General features: G+C 37.8%; 1 protein-coding gene across 2 annotated transcripts in view; it reads left to right on the top strand.

Annotated features, from left to right (window-relative positions):
- The window catches only part of Dennd1b (DENN domain containing 1B), a 229432-nt gene that overhangs the window by 72533 nt on the left and 141116 nt on the right, over positions 1-15783 (top strand). For both annotated transcript variants that reach the window (XM_059281211.1, XM_059281210.1), the window contains exons 5-7: positions 486-605; positions 14512-14581; positions 15525-15605. In XM_059281211.1, coding sequence (XP_059137194.1) covers positions 486-605; positions 14512-14581; positions 15525-15605 — 271 coding nt within the window. The remainder of the gene's footprint in view (positions 1-485; positions 606-14511; positions 14582-15524; positions 15606-15783) is intronic.

Raw genomic sequence — 15783 nt, 5'->3', positions numbered from 1 at the left:
AATGTCAACAGAAGAAGCAATTCAACATGATGGTGGTCACCCTCAGTGGATGAAGCAACATGATTTGCTATCCAAGCAATTAAAATTTGGGAAAAGTAGAATACCTTAGACAAGAGAGAGGCTAGAGATGAGTGTAGTGACTGAATCTGTTGATTTTTCTGCAGAGTGAGTGATCATGGCTCCAACCTCATGATGTATTTTATGGGGACCTTACTCTTCTGAAAATGTAGGATGAGCATTGATTTCCAAGTGAGGCATTTAATTGTATTGACATGCTCTACCTATGAGATGTTAGAACCTCTTGTGATGCTTGACTCTTGACTCATGGGCTGATATACAGATTCGTGACCCTTTAGTTATAGAACATCATTCCAGCTTCTAGAACCTAGTACTGGAAAGGCGAAGCCAATGCAAATACTAGTCAAGCCTTTTTATCTTCAAGAAAATGAGCACAGATTTAATGTTGCGATGTTGTTATATCTTAGGGCATCTCAGAATCAAGTTGGACAGCACTTTACCTTCGTACTGACAGACATTGAAAGTAAGCAGAGATTTGGGTTCTGCAGACTCACGTCAGGAGGCAGAATTTGTTTATGTATTCTTAGGTGAGTAATTACAATCAAAACTTGGCTATAGAATAAATTATCTTGCTTTTCTGCTGTATCATGCTTGGAATTTCAAAATATCAAAACAAATTCTTATATTTTGTTTATTTTCTTTGCTTGTTCAGTCTATATCCAAGAAAGTAAGAAATAATCTCCACATACAGGATAAATTGTTTACCAATAACATTAGAAATTTTCTTAAAAGAACTAAATATTTTAAAGATAAGGTGTTATAGATTTATCACTGAAAATGAAATATTAATGTGTGAGTCATGATATGTGTAAATAGGATAACATTTAGTAAAGTTAACATATGCTCTTTTCTGTCATTGATGCTCGTGTGATTTTTGTGATTGAATTTCTGTTTTAAGGCAAAGGTTGCAAAATTGTAGTTGGGGAAGAAGTTACAGAGTTTTGTTGGGCCACTGGGTATTTTAAAAAGTTTAAAAGATGTTGTTAACCTTATATATTTTTAGAAGTTTTGTGTAAAATTTATGTTCCTAATTCCTTTTGAGGAATGGGGATATCTGCTAATTGCAGGTCCTTCCTATCCCAGTGGAAACAATAAGCTGGAAATAAATAGGGTTTTAATTTTGTGATGATCTTGCTATATTCATAGTCCCCTCATGCAAAGTATTGTGATTTGAGCTGTTGGTAGTTGAAAAAGAAGTATTTAAACTTAGAGTTCCTGTAAGATGTCGTGGTGAACAAAGAATCCAGATGTAGCCTATAAAAAGTAGAATTCTTTACTACTATGATTTATATAGATAATGGCAATTCTAGACTCAATGGAAATGATTGTAGAATAATAACATTCAATTTTCAGATTAACATATGAAGACAACCTTGTATATTAGTAACTTTTCTACTGCTGTGGTTCCACACCATGACCAAGGCAACTTACAGAAGGAAGGAAGGGTTTATTTTGGGCTTATGGTTTTGGGGAGATAAGAGTCCATCATCGTCACAGCAGGCAGCAGGCAGCAGGTGTGATGGCAGGAGGAGCTCAAAGCTCACATTCCAGACCATAACCAGGAAACCAGAGAGCCAACTCAGAATGGTGTCACGGTTTTTTAACCATTAAAGCCGGTGAGGTAGTGAAATGTTTTCTCCAGCAAGGCCACACCTCCTAAACCTAAGCCAGGCACCACCTGGACATCGAGTATTCAAATGCCTGAGCTATGGGGGAGATCTCATTCAAACCCATGCACCTTGGTGTAAAATGTACGGCCTCTCTGTTCATTTGCTAATGAGCTATATTTGTCAGTCACAGAGGCATGCGTGGTATAGTCCATGGAAACAGAAGCAGGAGGACTGCAAACTTGAGGCTAGTCTCTGCTGCATAGGGAGATCTGGGATTTAATAAAAACACCCGAAACAAATGTTGGAGCTGGTTAACTTTTTCTTTATTTGAATCAAAATGGGTAAGTATTTTAGAATGAATGTGCTTTTCTTTGAGGGACCACTTTTTTTTATTCTTGTTAATAATTATATTTAAAACTTACACTTTGCCCAAATGAACCTTATATTTCAAAGTATAGGTTGATTTTTTTTTTCCCCAAGTCCTATATGGTCTGGAACTCGTTATGTAGAATAGGCTGGCTTCAAACTCATAGTGATAAGCCTGCTTCTGCCTCCTGAGTGTTGGGATTGAAGACATGCTATGCCACAACTTGTCCATATGGTGAAATTAGCTGGAGAAGATTGTTTAGGTAGTGGGGTGGAGTTGGAGGTTCAGAGTTTTAGAAAGAGAGTCTACTTTTTATCCTACTTTCAAATCTAAAGTTTAAAGGAGGACATATTTTTGTGTACTCTAACAAGGTTGGATTTTTTTCCCTTTGAAAAACCAAGACAATATGTACTTTCTAGTTTTTTCTATGAATTCATTGAAAAATTAAAATTTACAGAAGAGTTCCAGTAGTCCTGTGACCTTCTGTGTATATGTCCCTCAGATTCATCAATTACATCATCTCTCTTCTCATACTGTCTTTCTCTTAGTTTTCCCTATTATTTTAATGACCCATTTGTGAATAAGTTATAGACATCATTGTTTAGATTTGAATCTGCATCCTTCTAATTGATTTCCTGATACTATTTATAATAAAAGATTTTGAACTGTTCCCTGTTTTTATCTCAAAATATCTTGAATATATTGAACCCATTAGTAAGCTGAAATAATTACTGTATAATTACCATAGTTTATATAAGTTTCTTGTAGTTTTTAAATTTGGGAAAGCTATCATTATTTAAAAATGTTTATGTAAAACATGAAATATACTTCTTGTTAAATTATATATATATAAATGTATATGTCTGTAAGCCAGTTGTCATTAATTTTTAGAAGTTATTATGTTGACTCAAACTTTTGCATTCAGAAGAATAGCTGAATGTTTTTTTGACTCCTGAGTTAGAAATACTTTTACCTGCAAAAATATGAGTATATTATGTGAATATAATAAATTAAAAGTAAAAACACATGTTAATCAGATAGTCTTTTATAGTGAGCATCATTGGTTATTGGATTTTTTATTAAATATTCTTTTATAGTTAGTCTCTTGGATTGTCTGACGGTGATTCTGGTGGAGAAGAACTAGAATGAGTCTTGCTTGGTGAGACATCCTGAGGAAGCTTTTACACTGCACTTCTGTTCCCTTTGGGATTAGGAAAGTACTGCAGGCTTGATGGGGTGTCTCCATCCTTGTCCTTCTAAGTCAGGGCACTTCAGTGTTAGCTATCCCTCCTCCCACCCCTTTTAATTAGTTCTGTTCCATTCGTCCTGTTTCCCCTCTATATCATTGTGTCCCCTATCTCTTTGTCCCACCGTTTTCTGATTCCTATGGCTATTCCAAATGAAATGTGCATATCTAGAGGTTTAAATCTACTATCCACATAAGAGAGAAAACATGAGGTGTTCATTGTCTTAGTTAGGTTTCCATGACTGCAACAAAATACCATGATCAAAAAGCAAGTTGGGGAGGAAAGGGGGCTTATACTTCCGTATCTATAGTCCATCACTGAAGGAAGTCAGGACAGAAACTCAAACAGGGCAGGATCTTGGAGGCAGGAGGCCATGGAGGGGAGCTGCTTACTAGCTTGCTCAGCCTGCATTTCTTTCTTTCTTTCTTTCTTTCTTTCTTTCTTTCTTTCTTTCTTTCTTTCTTTCTTTCTTTCTTTCTTTCTTTCTGTCTGTCTGTCTGTCTTTCTTTCTTTCTTTCTTTCTTTCTTTCTTTCTTTCTTTCTTTCTTTCTTTCTTTCTTTCTTTCTTTCTTTCTCTCTTTCTCTCTTTCTCTCTTTCTCTCTTTCTTTCTTTCTTTCTTTCTTTCGAATCCAGGACCACTAGCCTAGGGATGGCACCACCCACCATGGGCTGGTGAGTTGGGCAAGAAGTACCTACCTTTGGCTAGAGATCTATTGGTTAATTATAGCTTCCTGGAGAGAGAAATTCAGTTTCCTTAAAGGATATGACTCCTGGTAGGTGGACCACTCTCTCCAAGGCTGACCCTGCCCTCAACAATATTTAGGGGACACATACTAGACTGAATGTATTTAAAAAAAAATTAAAAAGTGAACACAGCGTTGGGTAGGTATAGGTGTGAGAGTGGATCTGGGAGAGTTGGGGTTGGGGGGAGGGGGTTAATATGATCAAAATACATTATATGAAATTCTCAAAGAATTAATAATATTATTAAAAATAGTTTCATGGGAAGAGCATACCAGTTGGTTATCTGATACCATGTTCAGCCCTGAAAGCACATACATACAAGTAACATTATATAGATTGATCAGTTTGTACTTATATATTTAGGAACATAAATATATGTATGTAACAACAATTAATGAAAAAAGAGGCCATGAATTTATTTTACAAAGATCAAAGAGGTGTATATGGAAGAGTTTGGAAGGAGAAAAGAGAAGGAGGAAATGATGTAATTATATCGTAATCTCAAAAAATGAAAGAAATATTGTAATATTGTAAAAATAGTTTTAGACAGCGTTTTACTGGTCTAAAATTCTAAGATGCCGTCATTATAGAGATGACCAACTATAAATGAGAACTTTAGGCATTATGTTAGAAACTCGTAGGAATGCATTCAGGTCATCTTTCATCAGGTAACTATATATGGTGTGTTCGCAGGATGGGAAGTTATCTTACTAGTTTATGTGGGAGTGGGCACAGCAAGCGGTCGACTGAGCATGGCAGTGCCACAGAGTTAAAATGGAAAGGGGGGGCTTTGTTCTTTGCCATTGAAATTTAAGATCAGGATGTGAAATAATGACCTCTGAAGGAAAATGACATACTGGTGGGGTGACTATGACAGTTAGGAATCCAGATATTAGTGCAGTTTTCTGACTTCCATGTAAAATGGTCGATATGAGAAGTGTTTAATGGCTGAAAAATGTGTTATATATTTCTAAAACTTCTTATTACCTTGAAGCAATACTTGCTAGATTTTGTACTTTTTTGTTTTGTTTATGTTTTTGTTTTTCAAGACAGTGTTTCTCTGTAGCCCTGGTTGTCCTGAAACTCACCCTGTAGACCAGGTTGGCCTCGTACTCATAGAGATCCACCTGTCTCTGCCTTCTGAGTGCTGGGATTAAAGGAGTGTGCTACCACCTCCAAGCTTAAATTTTGTACTGTACACTTAAAATATACTAGAAAAAGTTCGAGATAATACATACTTTATATACACATATAATATACATCCTATACACATTTAAAGCTTAGATTTAAATAGTAATTTTTGTGGAAAAGAGCTGGGGAAGGAATATAAGAGTATCTATAGAGCTACTCAGAATTTGTCAGACTTTCCTGTTGTAACAGACTTCCATTTTGGGGAGAGAGGAACTGTTCTTCTGACTATGACTAGAGGCTGAAGAAGCTTTAAGGAATGTTTACAGTCAGATTGGCAAAGCCTTTGATTGGAATTCTTGTATTTACTACAGCTAAGACTTACTGAAGAACTTGACAAAATGCTTTCACCAGCAAGTCACAGCATCAAGACAGGTCTACAAAAGAAAACACAAACCATTTTATATTTGTGACACATAATGTTTGCACTGTGATATTTAAGTTTCAGTCTTATTTCCTCATGGCCAAAAGTATGTTTATATATTTTTGTACAGTTTATCAAGCTAAAGGATTAAGTATTGTCAGTATTTATAGTTTAAAAAATGCACGTATAGTTTTAAAGTAGTTCGTAAGAGTCTGGTGACTGTAACATTCTCCTATACATGTGTCCAGAAATATGGTCCATGGTTAATCTGACAATCACTTTTATTCTTACTTTCCTGATAAGTTGGTACTATACACATGCTACTAAAACCATGTGTTGCTTTTCTCCTAACTTATATTATCATAATATTTGTCAGTCAATATGTTAATTACCATTTGTCTTATTTAAGAAAAAATAAAATTTAGTTCAGTGTAATATTAAAAATGACATTTAATTTGAGGCTTGTGGTGTCGGAGTTCTTTCTCTGAAGTGGCTGACCTGTTCAACAAGATTTCAAAGCTGTCCTCAGAGATCACTAACCTAAGTCTTATTGCTTATGTTTAGAATTGCTTGCATATGCTAGCAAAGATTCAAGAAAAACTCTTCCACCTCTAATTTCATTAACGTAATTTTACAACTATAAAAATGTCGCCAAGGGTTCAAAATGAAGTACTCTAATGAGGAAGGCAGATTTATGGTTAAGGCCTTTGTAGCCCCTTTGCTACCTGTGACTCACATCAAACTTGAAGGCTTCACACTCTTCCTTTGCACAAATCCCTTAGAAGCAGAATGTTTTAATTTGGCACATTTTGTGTCAATTTTCTAATGGACAAACAGCCTGTAGACATGAGAGGTTTTCCTAAGGAAAGGCCGGTTCCTTAGTTTTATTTGATTACTATGTGTTAGGTTCCTGCTGATCACTCAGGCTGGTAGTGGTTGCTTGACTGTTTGACAAAAAGCATTTCCTTTCTTTTATTTAACCTTTGACTTTTGAATGTAAAAATTTTACTAGCACTGTAGTGGAAGTCCAAGTGTGGGGCGCCTTCTGACGCCACCAGATGAGCTCATGAGTTGTGTATGCGTCTGCCTTTTGCCTCTTGTCTTCATTGGAAATTTGCGACATGATCATACAATTAAACTTCAGCCTCCTGGCTTGTAGAAGAGTTATCTGTTTTATGTTTATATATTTACAAATATATAACAGTCACACAGTTTGCTGATGAGGTTACATTTTTACTTTTAAAACATTCAAATGAGAAAGCAGATTCATTTTCCACATTTGGTTGACTGTTTTAACTTCCTGGCATTCTTGTGGTTGGTTATAAAAAAGAAAAAGAAAAAAAAAGCAAAAAATATATTTTAAGTACGTTTGGAAGTATCAAAAACTAGGAGAAAATTTAAGTTACTGATGATCATTTTAAGAGTTTATGTGTTAGTTAGGACTACTTTGAGCATATATTGCTTAGAAATTACTCAAGAAACTACAAAAAAATAAAGAACTTGCCCAAATTCAAACCCATGAAAATATTTTTTACCCTTGAAGGCATATATGCTTTATAATATTTATTGATGTGTTATATTCAAGTAAAAAGTTTTAGACAAAACATTGTTATTAAAAAAGGGTTGCTCTTGCCACAAATTTTGCCACAGAAGTGTGAACTAGAATCTTGTCAGAACACTGGAGTTCTTTCACTCTCTGTAGACTGTCAGAAAAGGAAGTCAGGTAGGATCTGCTGTTGAGCGTTTGCTTCCTATTATGTTTTAGTTTGCTTCAGGGATCAGGCAGGCAGGAGCCCAGATGAGAAGTAGGTTAGGTGCCTCGTTATGGGAAACCAAGGAAAGTACAGTTGCTGCTCTCTGAACAGCACGTGGCACAAAAAAGCACCTCTCGGCCCCAGGCTTTTGTTAGAGGAAAATTGTGTGGCTGGAGTCCAGTTCGTATCACTTCTAGAGGAACAAGAAATTGAGAATTTTCAAATGTATTATCGGAGATTTAGAAACTGACAGTTTATTAGATTGAACACAGGCACAAAACTGCTGGTTTAGAAAACATAGCCCTGAGTTCGCTAGCTGCATCTGCAGAGAGCCTGTCTGCAGCCTCTGCTCAGCATGATTTCAGATTTGCAGCAGAAACGCCTTTGCTTTCTCATGCTTCTGGGAGCATGCCTGGCTGTTTACAGACTAATTCCACTTAGATATGAGTGCTATTTTTATTAAAAAGTGTGAATAATTTATTGCAATGAGCAGCTCATCACTGAGAACCCGCACATGTTCGCACTTGGTTCTTTGTGGTTATACTACATGCTGATGTGTTAAGGAGTGATCTTGCAGAAATCTGAGTGTCTTATTTCAAAAATATATTAGGCACAGCGAAAACTCATTTGGAGTTGATTTTGTACAGGGTGGTAAGTGTGGACCTATTTGCAGCCATCTAGTTTGACTAGCTCCATTTGTTGATGATGCTGTCTTTCTTCCAGTGGATATTTCTGACTTCTTTATTTAAAAAAAGTCAGGTGTACATAGATGTTTGCATTTATACCTGTGTCTTCAATTCTTTCATCAACTCCATTGATCAGCCTGTCTGTTTTGGTTCCAGTACCATGCTTTTTTTTTTTTTTTTAATTACTGTAGCGCTGCTGTAGAACTTGAAATAGGGGATGGTGATGTCTCTTGCAGTTCTTTTGTTATTCGGGATTGTTTTAGCTATACTGGTTTTGTGTGTGTATGTGTGTGTTTCCAAATAAGGCTGAAAATTGTCATTTCAAGATATGTGAAGAATTGTGTTGAAATTGTGATGGGGATTGCATTGAAAGGGTGTTGGATTTTTGTCAAAGGCCTTTTCTGCATCTAATGAGATGATCATGTGGTTTTTGTTTTTTGGTTTGTTTATATAATGGATTAAATTTATTAATTCACATATGGTGAGCCATCCCTGCATTTCTGGGGTGTGGCCCCTTGATGAATGATCATTTTGATGTGTTCTTGGATTTGGTTTGCAAGTATTTTATTGAGTATTTTTGCATTTATGTTTGTAAGTGAAATTTGTTTATTAATTCTTTCTTCGTGGGGCCTTCCTATGTTTTAGGTAACATGGTAACTGTGGCCTTGTAAAGCAAATTGGGCAATGTTCTTTTGTTTATCTTTCATGCAGTAAATTGAGGATTATTAGCATTAATCCTTCTTTGAAACTCTGGTAGAATTCATCACTACTAGCTCTGGACTCTTTTAGACTGGGAGACTTTTAATACTGCTTCTATTTTAAATGGGGTTATAGGTCATTTGAAATTGCTTATCAGATCTTGATTTAACTTTTGTAGGTATTATATATCACTTATCTATTTCTTGTAGATTTTCCTATTTGGTGGAGTACAGGTTTTTTTTTTTTTTTTTTTTTTTGGTTTTTCGAGACAGGGTTTCTCTGTGTAGCTTTGTGCCTTTTCTGGGACTCACTTGGTAGCCCAGGCTGGCCTCGAACTCACAGAGATCCGCCTGGCTCTGCCTCCTGAGTGCTGGGATTAAAGGCGTGCGCCACCACCGCCCGGCCACGGAGTACAGGTTTTTAAAGTATGGTCTTACGAGTCTCTGAGTTTCCTCGATGTTCTTTTATGTCTCCTTTTTCATCTATAACTTTGTTAATTTGAATATTCTTTCTCTGCCTTCTAATTAATCTGGCTAAATGCTTGTCAGTCTTACTGATTTTTTTTCAAAGAGTGAACTCCGTCTCATTGATTCTATGTACTTCTGTTGTTGTTGTTTTGTTTGTTTCCATTTTATTAATTTCACCCCTGAGTTTAATTGTTTTTTCTGTCTATCCTGAGTTTAATTGTTTTTTTGCGGTGTACTCCTTCTGGGTATGATTTCTTCTTTTTTTTTGTTTTAAACTTTCAGGTGTGCTGTTAAATTATCATGAGATATCTTCATTTTTTAATGTAGGCACTGCTTTCATCGTGTCCTAAATGTTTGGGTATGTTGTGTCTTCATTTTTACTCAGTTCTAGGATGTCTTTCTTAATTTTTATTTCTTAATTTTTTTTCTTGACCCATTTTTCGTTCAGTAGTGAGTTGTTCATTTTCTATGAATTTTTAAGATTTCTGTTGTATACAGTTTTAATCCGTGGTGGTCAGATAGGATGCAGGATATTATTTCAATTTTCATGTATCTTTTGAATCTTGCTTTTCGTCCAAGCATACATATTTATGAGAAAATTCTGTGAGGTACTGAGAAGGTTTATTCTTTTGTGTTTGGATGAAATGTGCCATAAATATCCTGGGTCCATTTGGTTTATAACGTAAATTAGCTCCATATTTCTCTGTTCAGTTTGTGTCTGCATGTCCTGTTTATTGGCAAGAGTGGGCTATTGAAGTCACCCACTATCTGTATATGATGATAAATATGTGATTTAAACTATAGCAGTGTTTCTTTTACAAACTTGAGTGCCCTTGCCTTTGGGCATAGATGTTAAGAATTGATACGTCATCTTGGTGGATTTATCCCTTGATTAGTATGTAGTGTCCTTCCTTATCTTTTGTGGTTAGTTTTGGTTTGAAGTTTGTTTTATCAGATATTAAAATGTCTACACCTGCTTACTTCTTAGGTCCATTTGCTTGGAATATATTTTTACATCCTTTTACTCTGAGATGATACCTGTCCTTAATGTTAAGGTGTGTTTGTTGGAAGTAACAGAAGGATGGACCCTGTTTTTGTATCTATTCTGTTAGTCTGTGTCTTTTTGGGGGTTGACACCATTGATGTTGAGAGTCTTTGAAGAGCAAGCAGTATTTGTTGATTCTGTTGTTTGTTGTGATATATATGCCCCCTCTTTTGGTTTGCGATTCTGAGATTATTTATTCCTATGTTTTCTTAGTGGTTATTTTCTTCAGGCTGAAGATTTACTTTTAGCTCCTCTGTAGGGCTAGATTTGTAGATAGATATTGCTTAAATTTGGTTCTATATTGGAAGCCTTTCTTTTTCCATCTATTGTGATTGAACATTTTGCTGACAGTAGTGGTCTGATCTGGCCTCTGTGGTCTCTTTAGAGTGTAGAACATCTGTCCAGACTCTTTTTACTTTTAGAGTCTCAATTGAGAAGTCAGGTATTAGTCTAATAGGTTTTTATATTTTTTTGGTCCTTTTCCCTTGCACTTTTTTTTTTTTAAACAGATCTTGCCTTAAGTTTACTTGTAAAAAAAAAGGATAGGGCACTGACCACCTGCAAATAGTGTGTAGGTGTGTCACACCAGTCCATCTGTCTTCACATTGGCAGATAGAAACCTTTTCTATGGGGCCTTCATAAAGGACCTGGGTACCTTTGGGAGCCTGAGCTAGAGCTGAGGCTGCTGCCTTGGTTTGAACTTTGGGCTTTGGTTGGCAGAGTTTACGACCCTTGGCCATGTAGCTTCGAATCTGTTTCCTGAGCTTGGGGTGAGCGATGAATGCAAGAAGGCTGAGTTTGTGGTTGGGACCCTTTGGTACCTTGGCTTAACCACCTTAGGCTTCCCAAGGCCTTGATGGCCTCTGCTTGTGAACTCATTGCCTTTGCATTGTTTGCCTGCATCTTCTTCGGGTCTTGTCTTTGTTTTGTGGGTGTTTTGCTCCTTGGTTTCCTGTTGCCCTGTCTAGTTCTTAGGAGGGTATGGTGGCTGTGTGTTGCCTGATAGGGAATTATTCTAGGGTCTTGCTAGGTGTGGCCACTGGCAGTTCAGAGTAGAATGCATTTCTGGGTATTGGGGGTTGACACTTAGGAATGGGAATGCATTAAAAGGTGGTAAGTGCTGAGGGAGACCACAGGAGGGAGGAAAGCTCGATATTCCACATGGATCTGTTTAGTCCCCTAGGAATCAGGGTAGAGAGTGAGAAGAAGCCACAACAGGTAGTCTGCTACAGAGCTGGGGATGAGACTGGGGGACTGAATTTGGAGGAGAGAAAGTGAAGACCTGAAGCTTGCTGATGTGCTCAGTTGTCCTTCTTGCTTCTGTGGAAGGCTTGGCTGATGCATTCCCTGGTAATGTCTGCTGGAGCTGGGGGCTGAGACTGTGGAGGAAAGGTGAGGAGAGTTAGAGGAGAAGATCTGGGATCTGCTGGAGATGGAGGCAGAGAGGGAAGAGAGGTTACTTCGGGTAGTCTTCTGCAGAGCTGGGGATGAGACTGGGGGATTGGATTTGGAGGAGATGAGAGAGAGGTGAAGATCTATAATCAGCTCATAGGCTTTCCTGGCCAGCTTGCTAAGGGTTTCCCAGGGGTTGCCTGCTGGAGATGGGACCTGGGATAAAGGGATGAATGGGGGAAGGGAGGTTGGAAGATAAGATCTGTGTGCTCTACTTCAGACTTGGGGGACCAGAGAAGGATGGGAGGTCCCAGCAGGTAGTCTGCTACAGTGCTGGGGGTAAGAGGCAGTCAGGGATTGGATTTGGAGGAGGGGAGGGAGTGGTGAAGATCTGTAGTTAGCATACCTGCTTCTCTGTCAGGTGTGACCTGCTGAACGATGATTTCCGACTACCAGTGAGTATAAGAACTATGGTGGGATGACACATGTTTTAGTTTAAAAGCTGTAATCTCAAGGATTATCTTTTTTTTTTTCTTTTTTTAATAAGGTGTGGTTGAATTGCTGTCTGAAAACTAAGGCTTGAGCTGTTAAATAATTTAATTAATATGTTTGATTTTCACATCCCTAAGTGATTTCAGAGATGTCACCTATCTATCCCGAGTTTTCTAGGCTCCCACCCAGAGCATCGACATGCTTACTGCGAACCTGTCCGACCTTTCGTCCCAAGCTCATCCTTGTCCGACCGGATCCTAAGCCTTTGCACAACTCCGGTCCTGGACTTCTCTGTTCTTTGTGGTCTCTGTTGTGTTTCCCAAGGCCCCGCATTCTTTTTTGGTTTCCCTTATTTCACTGAAGCCAGGAGGAGAGTTTGTGAAGCCTGGACTGGCTGAGCATGGTGTTACCCTACCCTCACACTCCATCCACGGCCTCCGTTCCTCTGGTTGGAAGGCACTCATCTTCTCACTTGCAGGGTCTGATTTGAGAAGTTTGGTCACATTTGTAGTTTGTCCTCTTGCGTCTTACCTCTTTGTCTTCTTGGAAATACCGGGTGTTTTCTCTTCCTATTCTTGAATTTCACAGGAAACTGAAGCGTGGCTTCCTCATCTCCCATGTCATCATCTGTTCAGTCAGAAGACTCAGGTCTGAAGGGGAGGGACCATTCTGGTGGTGTTTTAAGAAATGCTCCGTTTTCTTTCTTTGGGAGCCGCCATTATTCAATGGCCTGATACAGGCTGGTGTTGTGGTATTTTCCCTCTTATTAGCTGCCTGTCTGTCTTTTTCTTCTCGTTCCCAGGTCATTTTCTTATGCTGTGCTCTATTTTTCCATGTTTTGAGGTTTTTTTTTTCCCCCTCACCTTTTAGAATTTCTGAAAACTCTTTTTTTCCCCAAAAAAATTTTATTACCACTGTGGAGGTGGTGGTGGCGGCTCACGGGCTATAGAGTATGTGTGGAGATCACATGATAACTTTGTGGGTCAGTTCTCTCCAGCCAACACAGTGTGAGTCCGTGGGTTGAACTAAGGTTCCCACAGGCTGCCTGGCCTTCCCTCTTTCTTGTTTTCCAATAGTTCCTTTTTAAAAGTTGAGTTTACCAGCACCCCCTTTTCTTCATCTCCTGAGGGGATTAAGGCAATTTAAAGTTCTCTTCTGTAGCATAGTCTGTTTTTGTCATGGTTTTCATTTGCTCACTATAAACATACGTAAGCTGTTTAACAGATGTTATTACTGTATGTGAATACTGTGTGGGAGTGTGGATGTGTGCACGTCATGGTACACATGTGTGCTCAGAGGGCAGCTTTCTGGGGGTCACTTCTGTTCCTTGCGTATGTGGGTTCCAGGATTTGAACTCACACCATCATGCTTGCGTGGAAAGTGCTTTATCTAAACACTGAGCTATCTCACTGGCCCTAGGCTGTCCATTTGCATTGAAAGAAAGTAATAAACTGAATTAGAAAATAAGTGTGGATTAAATAGTAAGACCGCTTGAAAATAAATAAGTAAATAAATAATAAAAGTAAATAATAAGCAGGCCGGGCAGTGGTGGCGCATGCCTTTAATCCCAGCACTCGGGAGGCAGAGCCAGGCGGATCTCTGTGAGTTCGAGGCCAGCCTGGGCTACCAAGTGAGTTCCAGGAGAGGCGCAAAACTACACAGAGAAACCCTGTCTCGAAAAACCAAAAAAAAAAAAAAAAAACAAGGAAAAAGTAAATAATAAGCAAATACATAGAGTAGTTTTACATAGCTAAATTAATTTTAAATCATAATTTTGTCATTGAACATCAATTTATGATATGTATAATTTTTTAGAATAAGTTTTATCTGTAATGATGGTTACATAGTTTCTGAAGAATTAATTATATATACATGGTTCTGTTGCATTATGTATTAACTGGGTAATATTTATAAAGATATTCAAGTATGTGCTATATACTTGGTAAGTCAATGATAGACCACTGTACAGTGGTGGTCCTGTGACATTGCCACCATATTAATTTGTGTAAATGCACCTTGGGATGCTCACATGAGGACACATTTCGTAAGGTCTCACTTCTCTCCAGTAAAGTGACCAGTGACTGCAGTTATACATAGTTTTATAGTTAGCTTTTCTATACCCTCATACAGGGTTGCTTTGACATTTTAAGTCATTTTACAGATGCTGCTGACATAAAATGGAAGTGAATATAATTAATATTGCTATAATATTAGTAATACATTTTTTCTGGAATTGATAAAGAAAACATGGGTGTAGTTCTTTTCTGTTATCCAGGATCAGTGCATTTTAAAGAATATCAGTTTGGTTTTTACCTCTTTGCTTGTTTATTGGTTCTAAACTTCAGGTGTTTTACATACCAATAAATTCTCCTTCCAGTTACTTGCCATGGTTTGAAGTGTACTATAAGCTTCTCAACACGCTGGCAGATTACTTGGCGAAGGAACTGGTAAGCTGACTTCTTTCTCTTTTGCTTTATTGTGTTAAAATATACATAGTACAGAAGGAGCAGTTGTTGTCGTTTCAAAGATTATAATTTTATGGTATTTATCACAGTTTTTAACCACCAATACAGCATACCCGAACAAACCCAGGCTCTATACTCCTTAAACAGTAGTTTGCCATTTCCTTTTCTTCCCTCCCCGGTCCCCACCACGATATCTATATTTGCCTTCTTAACTGAAGGTCCCCACATAGGTGGATCCCGCAATGTTTGTCCTTGCGTAGTTCTCCTAATGTAGTACGTCCAAGGTTCTATTGCTGTGCCATCTGCCAGAATTCTCTACCTTTTTAAAGCTGGATGATAATCAATGCATGGGTGCACTACAAGTCGTTTACTCACTCATGTGTTAGCAGACATTTAAGCTGTGTCTTTCTTGTATGTATTGTGAGTGAGACATCAACATAGATTATTGTTCAGCTACCTCTCTCATCAGACCCATTCATAGTTAGTGGTAGAGAGCTTTCCAGGATATATAGAGCTCCTAGTCAAACAGAACAACCTGTTCTGGTAGTTACATTCAGTTTTGTTTTTCATCTATCTGAAAGTGTAAACACTAGATATTGGGATAATTCTGTGTTTCATTATTTTTTTTTAAGGTTTATTTATTTATTATGTATACAGAAGAGGGCACCAGATCTCATTACAGATGGCTGTGAGCCACCATGTGGGTGCTGGGAATTGAACTCAGGACCTCTGGAAGAGCAGTTGGTGCTCTTAACCTCTGAGCCATCTCTCCAGCCCTGTGTTTCATTATTTGAGGAAAGGTCATACATGCTATTTTCTGCTATGGCTACACCATTTTACAGTCCCATTAGTAATATACAAGGACACTTTTAATTATTTGCTTTCTATGTTTTTTAATTGTTAAATGATCTTTTCTTTGTTTCAGGAAGATGATTTGAATGAAACTCTCAAGTCACTTTATAACCACCCAGTACCAAAGGCAAACACGCCTGTCAACTTGAGTGTGGTAAGTACTTTATAACTTCTTTTTGGAGACGGTTCTTTCTCACTTAAGAACACATGCTTGTTCCAGGAGTCATTTGCCAAGTCACCCTGTTTCCAGGAAAACTTCAGTGACTGTGTTAACCTTGCTTAGTGCTAATGTCAAGACTTGTGACATGGTGTGATTCATGTAACTTGTATTG

This window comes from Peromyscus eremicus, chromosome 15, assembly GCF_949786415.1.
Source record: "Peromyscus eremicus chromosome 15, PerEre_H2_v1, whole genome shotgun sequence".
In the NCBI taxonomy this organism is placed as follows: domain Eukaryota; kingdom Metazoa; phylum Chordata; class Mammalia; order Rodentia; family Cricetidae; genus Peromyscus; species Peromyscus eremicus.
The sequence above is the reverse complement of the archived record's forward strand: the minus strand, read 5'-3'. Positions and strand labels throughout refer to the sequence as shown.